The following is an 8,126-nucleotide window of genomic DNA, read 5'->3' as shown; positions in this document are numbered from 1 at the left end:
CCTCTGAGCCCTCCTTTCCCCTCAGAATGCTGTCTCCTCCGGTTTTCAGTCTCTCTACAATCCACCTGTTTTTTGTTTATTTTTCAGAGTGGTTTAGTGCCTGCTTTTGTCTACTCTCCAGTGTTCTGAGTTGTTGTAATCAGCAGGAAAAATATACTCAAAACTATTACACTGAATTTCAAAATAAGTTAAATCTCGTGGCTAGAAAGAACTCAAGGCAATAGTAATTTTAGATTCATTTTCTCCAAACCGAATACATACTACCAAGAACATAGGGATGTCTTAGGGTGCTTTGTATGTTTCCCCTGAGATCTGGAAAGAAAAGCAGACAGAAGCTTCCTCGGTGGCCCACTAGGATTCTGTTAAATATACCTCTTGACTGCTCACTTGTGTGTCAAATGGCATTGACTGTCATTAAAGCATCTCAGAAGTCACTCAACACCCCATTTGACAGAAGAGAAAACAAGGGCTCAGAGGAGGGGGGTGGTTTGTCCTGTTTCTCAGGAAATGCCTGGCAAAGACAGGTCCAGAGCTCAGCCTGTTGAATACCGTTATTCAAACATCAAACAGCGTCCCAAGTGTTAAATGTTGGGCTGGGCTAATTATTGCAGATTTCAGGGAGGAGATGGTATCTGAGTCTTGAGGGAACAGGTTTCACGTCAGTGGTAGAGGAAGGGCATTTGTAAACAAAATCCCACATCTCCACTTTTGAATTGCCATGACTTACTCATAGTAACCTTCCATCGATTCTTACATTGAAGAGTCAATAGTTGTAGCCCATACCTAAGGTCTTTTGGTTTGGGTTCTAAGACATAAAAAGTTTACAGGCATGTAGCCAATGCTCAGTTCAATAAATGTTGCTTTTTTGGGTTATTGTTACTATTCTTTGAAATTCACAAGTCCCCCTTCCACAAATATTTAAACACTTATCATGTTTTGGCTTCTAATGTGAATGAATGCGTTATGAGAGGAATCCTTTTCCATGTGATCTGGCTGGTGCTTCTAGCTAATTCTCAGGTGTGTAGCTGTCTTAGCTACCTGAGATCTGTCACGTACACCTGATTCTCACCTGCTCCCCCACTGCCCTCCTCTGGGAAAGATGTTTTAGAAGTAGGGGACAAAACAATACAAAAGATACGCTAACATTTGGGTGGGCAGAAGCCCCCTTCCCAAGCTTCACCTCTCTGAGTGCACACGGACCATACCAGCTTCTGGTTCCAGAAAGTTTATTACAAAATAAAGAAGGAGAGTCCGAGGAAGGAGATTCACTCGTCATAGAATCTTGGCAGCTCATCGCCCAGGATGACGCGATGGTCCACCCCAGCGCCCGTGATGGTGGCCAGGTAGATGACACCCCCGCTGGAGCCGTCCCGCTTCATGGCCAGGGCAATCGCTGCAAAGGGTGCCGGGTGGAGAGAGGAAGTGAGAGCAGCTTAGCTGCAGAAGTCGCGTCCCATGGGACCTCCCTGGTGGTCTGGTGGCTAAGACCCTGTGCTTCCAGTGCAGGGAGCCTGGGATCCATTCCTGGTAAAGCAACTAGATCCCGCATGCTGCAACTAAGGCCCTGTGCAGCCAGATAAATAACTATTTTTAAAAAACGGTTTCCCTTCCCTTCTGCCCATATGCCTACTACTACATGCAGACTTCAGAGCACATCTCCTAGAGATGCGTATTTAGAGATGCAACTTAGAAAAATACAAAGGTCTTCATGCAATGTCCATGGTCTCAATACTCCCACCATGATGATTTTGTAACAAGTAGATAAGCAAGCAGCTCCCAAATCCTTGAATATGTAACAATTGGCTCTTACGGGCTGGCCCAAGCACACAACTCGTTTCCTGCGGTCACCCTAGATCTTTGGTGTGCGCAGAACAGTCTTGGTTTATGCCTTTTGTCCTGAAGTGCGTTAGTTCCTCAGTCGTGTCCGACTCTTTGAAACCCCATGGACTGTAGCCCGCCAGGCTCCTCTGTCCATAAAATTCTCCAGGCAAGAGTACTGGAGTGGGTAGCCATTCCCTTCTCCAGGGGATCTTTCCAACCTAGGGATCGAACCCAAGTCTCCTGCATTGCAGGCGGACTCTTGACCATCTGAACTTTGTCCTGAAAGCCCATCTCATTTAGCCTTTGCCCCTTCACTCTCAAAGGTGTCCCATTTGGACATTTCGTTAGATGGGCATCGATGTCTTTCTCGTCCTCACACTCGACGTCCTTACCATGTGTAGCCCCTGCCCCAGGTGCCCTCCCACCTGCGTATTACCATTTGTGGTGAAGCGTCTGCACTCCTCCGGGGACATGCCTGGTTTATACGCTGCATCCACGTAACCATAGATGTAGGTGCTGCCAGAGCCACCGATGGCGAAGGGCTGTCGAATCAGCATCCCGCTCATGGTCCCGTACACCTGGGGAGGCACCCTCCGTTCAGACTCTGGGAGCCTGCATCCTCTGCTCAGCCCTGAGACAGGCAGGTGGTCTCCACGCCCTGCAGTGAAGTCCCAGCACCTCATACGCTTCTCCTTTGAGACGGTCCTATGCTTTTAGGGGCAGTGTCTTGGAACTCAAGGCTGGAATGCCATATAACCGCCATCTCCCTCTCTGGGGGAGAGGGTAACTCCAAGGAAGGGGGGACGCTGGGAGAGACTCACCTGGCCCCCTTCGCGTTGGTCCCAGCCAGCTACCATGAGATGTGCGGACAAGTCCTCTCGATATTTATAGGTGATGTTTCTCACCACGTTGGCAGCAGCCAGAACGAGCGGGGGTTCCTCCAGTTCCATCCTGAAGGAAGGGTTAGGAATAGGTGGTGATACGCTTTCCTGGAGGTCCACCCTCCTAGACCATCATCCTCATCTCTGCCAGGTGACCCCTAAAAACTAGCTGTAAGGATTCAGACTCCAGCTCCCTTCCCACTGGTGCAGGGGAACCAGAGTCTCACATTACCCACTAGGAAGAAGGTTTCAATTGTTAATTGTTCTCCCTCCTTTACTCTGTCCCCCGCCCCCCGGTCCCCAGTGACAAAAGTCTCCTGGCTGCCGGAGCCCTGCACATATGGGTTTAGCAGATAAGCATCACTTCTGCCCCGTGACCTTGGTTCCCACACGGTCACCACCTGATACCGTGGTGGGCGAAGTCCTCATTTTCTTCCTCACTATTTATATTAGGAGAGTGATTTGCAGTGTTCAAATCACTTTTACGCATATTTTTTGGTTTTGGAAATAACTATCTGGTGAGGTAGGGGAGGTGTTGTTAGTTATCTCTGCTTTACAGATGCAGAAACCAGCTTTGAGAGAGCCAAGTGCCAGTTCAAAGAGAAATGAAAGCTGAAGGCAAAGCAAGAAGTTTTCATTTTCCACGGTAGCACCCCTGGAATAGGACACGGTGCTGGCGTTCACTGAGTGGGGGAACTCTAGGCAGCCTGGACGGGGGAGCCCACCGTTTCATACCCATGGAGCTCCAGCTGGTAGGCGGCCATGTCCGCTATGGCCTGAGCGTCAGCAGCTGAGCCGGAGAGAGCGCAGTAGATGTGCTGGTGCAGCGGGGAGAGCTTGTCAAACACTCGGTTCACCACCGCCTCCCTGTCAGCAAGCAGTGCAGAGTCATCAGCGTCAGAGTTGCCAATTAAAAAAAAAAGTATAGTTGATTTGCAGTGTTGTGTTAATTTCTACGGGGCTTCCCTGGTGGCTCAGCGGTTAAAGCGTCTGCCTGGAATGCGGGAGACCCAGGTTCGATCAGCAAAGTGATTCAGTTATACATATATACTCTTCTTTTTCATATTCCCTTCCATCATGGTTTATCACAGGATTTTGAATAAGTTCCCTGTGCTGTATGGTAGGACCTTGTTTATCCATTCTATGTATATAACTGCGTCTGCTGATCCCAGACTCCCAGTCCTCTCCCCGCCCCCACCTCGGCAACCACAGGTCTGCTCTCTGCGTCTGTGAGTCTGTTTCCATTTTGCGGCTATGTTCATTTGTCGTAGTTTAGATTCCATGTATACGTGATATCATATGGTATCTATTTCTGACTGTGCCTAATTTGATCATCTCTGCCATTGCTGCAAATGGCATTATTTCATTCTTTTTTAGGACTGATAGTCCATTGTGATATATATATACACACACACACACATAATATACATATATATCACATCTTTAAAAATTTTGTATTGGAGTATAGTTGATTTACACTGTTGTGTTACTTTGAGGTGTATGGCAAAGTGAATTATATACAGTTATCCACTCCTTTTTTAAAATTTAGTATAAAGACAGTCCTCAGAATGAGAGAAAATATTTGCAAATGATGCAACCAACAAGGGATTAATCTCCAAAATATACAAACAGCTCATTCAGCTGAATATCAAAAAACAAATAATCCAATCAAAAAACGGGTGCAAGATCTAAATAGACATTTCTCCAAAGAAGACATACAGATGGCCAAAAAGCACATGAAAAGATGCTCAACCACTGATTATCAGAGACACGCTCTATCCACTCTGTACATTAACAGTTCGCACCTGCCAATCCCAGACCCTGTCCTCCTCCTTTCTCCCACCCTAACATCCACAGGTCTGTTTTCTATGTCTGTGAGTCTCTGTTTTTGTAAAAATAAAAACTACAATGAAGTATCACCTCACACTGGTCAGAATGGCCATCATAAAAAAAATCTACAAACAATAAATGCTGGTGAAGGTATGGAGAAAAGGGAACATCGTTAATACTGTTGATAGGAATGTAAATTGGTACAGACACTATGGAGAACAGTGTGGAGCTTCCTTAAAAATCTAAACCTAGAACTACCATATCACCTGGAAATCCCACTCCTGGGCATATTTCTGGAGAAAACTATAATTCAAAAAGATATATACACCCCAGTGTTCATTGCAGCATTATTTACAATAGCCAGGACACAGCAGCAACCTAAATGTCCATCAACAGAGGAATGGATAAAGAACATGTGTACTGCTATGAACACAAGGGTGCAGGCATCTTTTTGAATTACAGTTTTGCCTGGCTATATGCCCAGGAGTGGGACTGCAGGATCATACATCGAGTTGTTAAAATTTCTGATGTTCTTTTGACAATAGAATGGCTTCAGAGTACATGAAATTTAATGCCTAGATTAAAGCAGGAAGGAAAAAATTGTCTCAGACAAATGAAACCCTGCAAGTAATAATCAAAATCAGACTTACATTTTATAATAAAACAAAAATACTACATTAAATTAAGAACAATCTTCCCCTTACTAATTTTTCTTTGTTATTAACCATCTTGAGGAAGTTGTGTGTCCTATGGCATGTAAAGTAAGTAATGTTGATCTAATCCTGTATACTTTTCTTGTATGTGGGGAAACTGGCCAAAGGGAGAAAGACAAACTTAGTTCACACAGTGGATCGGAAACCAGGATACCTGCTCGGCAGAACCATCTTTTCTATCTCTAAACACAGATGGAAGGAAGACCTCTGAAATCCCTATTTCCTAAACTGTTTTCAGACCCAATTCGATGACCCCCTGGGACAGGCCACGTTAGCATTCAGGCCCCAGATTGCTCTCCATGAATTCAGAGACCCAATCCCTCACCCAATATCTTATTATAGTGCCTTTCTGAAAGGTTCACTCAGTTTCTCCAGAGCTTCAGTTTGCCAGTCTCTTTATGAATGATTAAAATTGTGCATTAGGCGCCATGGGCTTCCTTCCAAAAGTACCCAGGGTCACTGGTACTCACCCTGCAGACACCCGGGAATCCGATCCCACCACAACGCCCCCATCAAACTCTACTGCCATGATGGTTGTCTGCGGAGACATGGGATAGAACGTCAGAGCAGAAGAGCCTTGACCCTTTCATGTTAGATAAGGAAACATTCTCAGAGAGGGGAGGCAACTGGCTCAAGGTTATCTGGTAATTTAGGCCAGAGTTGACTCCCAGGATGGGATTTTTTTTTTCTTCCCGTTTTGTCTATTGTCTTTCCTGGCTGCAAGGGAACGTCAGAGTCTGGCTGGTGGTATCACATAGAAAGAATGGCATCCCTAAAATTATTCCCGCTGTGAAGAGAGAGGTGGGATGAAGCTCCCAGGGGCTTAAGTGCTCCCTCTGAGTGAAGGGCTCAGGGGGGCACTTCCAGGCCCTGATGACGCAGCTGCACAAATGAATGACCTCTGCTCGGGCTTGTTGTGTGAACAGATGTGCTGCAGATCTTGCCACACAGCAAGTGACCGTGACCTTGGGAAACAAGCTCAAGCCTTTTTATTAGCCCAGAATCGTCCACCCCACTCTCCCCTTAATCAGTTTACTGAACAAGGGAAAACATCTCGGAGGTCAGTGGTTACCATGGCCACGTGTCCAGGAAGGAGTAAAATATCAAGAAACACATGGGACAGTTTAAAATAAAGGTCTCATTTAAGAATTTCTGATCAAGAGGTAAACAGCAAGGGGACTTCCTTGGCGGTCCAGTGGTTAAGACTGTGCTTCCTTTGTAGGGGCCATGGGTTTGATCCCTGGTCAAGGAACCAAGATCCCACATGCCATGTGGAATGGCTAAAAAGTAATTTTTTTTTCTTTAAAAGAGTAAATAGCCAGGGGAAGAGATCTGTAGCAAGAGAGGATTTGATTGGGGAGTTTTAGCTGACTTTTCCAGGAAAAGTGAAGGAGAATAAAGCCACATTTTCTTTTTTTTAACTTTAAAGATCCTACAAAGGAAGAAACTGCATCATACAGAAGGCAAGTGACTTGCCCAAGGTCACACAGGACTAAAACCCCCATCCAGCTCCCAGGGTTTGTTCTGACTTGTACTTCTTACTTTCCACTGTTCATCTGGTGGTGAGGGGAAGAGTTTCTAATTAATAAATGATTTCACTGCTATATTCCTCAGGGCTTCATAAGTTGTTCTGGCCTCCGGGGATATTGGCCGGGGTGCTCATTTTGACACACTGATTCATCGTGAAGAGCGGACCAGAGATAAGGAGTAACCCCACCCGAGAGGTTACTCCGTTATAACAAGGCTGCCGGAAGCTGAGAATGGTGGCGGTCACTTGAGAGCAGAAGCCAGCCAGCCAAGGGCTGCCACCAGCCCCCCGGGGGCCCAGCCTGGGCAAAAGTCCTCTAGCAGGTTGTGGAGGTGGATGAGGAAGACACCGGGAGGGGAGCACGGTGCACCCGGCCCAAGTAGCTGCCTTCCTTCCTGGACCAGGCTGGGCACTGGCAGCGCCAGCTCACAGGGAACCCTCGTGAGCAGGGCCCCGGCCGTAAGTTCCCCCGCGCGAGTCCATCAAAGGTCTGTGGGACGCGTTCCTCCCCAAGTGCCGTCCTGTTCACTCTGGGCACCGTGTCCTTATCTCTGCGCACCTTCCCCAGCTCTCTCCCCTTCATTGAAGCAGCCCCTGTCTCTAGTCCAGAGTGAAAGCGAAAGCGCTCTAGAGCAGCTTCCCCTCAACGCTTTCAGATCGGAGCCCAAGCGCCCCTTCCCCGCCGGCCCCTCGCGCCCAGTCCCTTGGCGGCCACCCGGGCACCCTGCTTCTGTACGGAGACGCCCGTGTTCCTTTTGGGATGCGCGCCCCGGTTGCTGCAAGCTGTCTCCTCCCTCTTGCGAGTCTCCGAGTTCACCCTGTGGCGCTTCCAGGGTCCGCCCGTCCCTTCGTCCCTCAGCTGATGCTCCAGACTCATTACCCCGGTGTGGACTTCTCCTGCCCGGGGCAAGTCCCCGTTGGGGGCTCCGGTCCGCAGCATCCCGGCTCCGCGAGGCTCGCCGCTCCGGGCTCTGGTTTCCGACCTGGGACCGCGCGCGGCACGCTGCCCGAGGCCCCGCCCCCGCGCCGCGCCCGCCAGGGGGCGCCCGAGTCCGCGCCGCCGCGTGGGGCGGCCCGGAGCTAACCTGTGCGGGGCGGGTCTACCCGGAGATAGATGACGCAAGAGACCGGGGCCAGCGGATCTGCCCAGAGACGGATGACGCAGGAGCCCCGCCTGCAGACCCGGGGCCAGAAAGTCCCCAGCAGCGCGGCACCTGCAGGCGGGGCTCGGGTGGCGATGGAGGAGGTCAGCCTCGGATCTGAGGTCTCCGTGCTCCTCCTAGGTGCTCTGGGCCGGCCGCCTCCGTAGGGGCCGGGCCTGGGAAGCCGGGCCGCTTTCGTTTTCTCTTTCCT

At 49.0% G+C, this 8,126-nt stretch overlaps 1 protein-coding gene across 2 annotated transcripts; it reads right to left on the bottom strand.

Annotated features, from left to right (window-relative positions):
- Nucleotides 1–1,209: 1,209 nt before the first annotated feature.
- PSMB9 (proteasome 20S subunit beta 9) lies at nt 1,210–8,038 on the bottom strand. 2 transcript variants are annotated; one of them, XM_019985920.2, is made up of 6 exons: nt 7,859–8,038; nt 5,716–5,783; nt 3,438–3,569; nt 2,643–2,772; nt 2,258–2,399; nt 1,210–1,393 (listed from the first exon to the last, which is right to left on the bottom strand). In XM_019985920.2, exons 2-6 carry the CDS (start codon nt 5,772–5,774, stop codon nt 1,266–1,268), a joined length of 591 nt encoding a protein of 196 aa, XP_019841479.1. In that variant the 5' UTR covers nt 5,775–5,783; nt 7,859–8,038; the 3' UTR covers nt 1,210–1,265. The 2 variants fall into 2 exon arrangements, with proteins under 2 accessions (XP_019841479.1, XP_019841478.1); XM_019985919.2 differs by lacking the exon at nt 7,859–8,038 and adding an exon at nt 7,654–7,809.
- Between the last annotated feature and the right edge of the window lie 88 nt (nt 8,039–8,126).

Source organism: Bos indicus, chromosome 23 (genome assembly GCF_029378745.1).
Source record: "Bos indicus isolate NIAB-ARS_2022 breed Sahiwal x Tharparkar chromosome 23, NIAB-ARS_B.indTharparkar_mat_pri_1.0, whole genome shotgun sequence".
NCBI lineage: Eukaryota > Metazoa > Chordata > Mammalia > Artiodactyla > Bovidae > Bos > Bos indicus.
The sequence above is the reverse complement of the archived record's forward strand: the minus strand, read 5'-3'. Positions and strand labels throughout refer to the sequence as shown.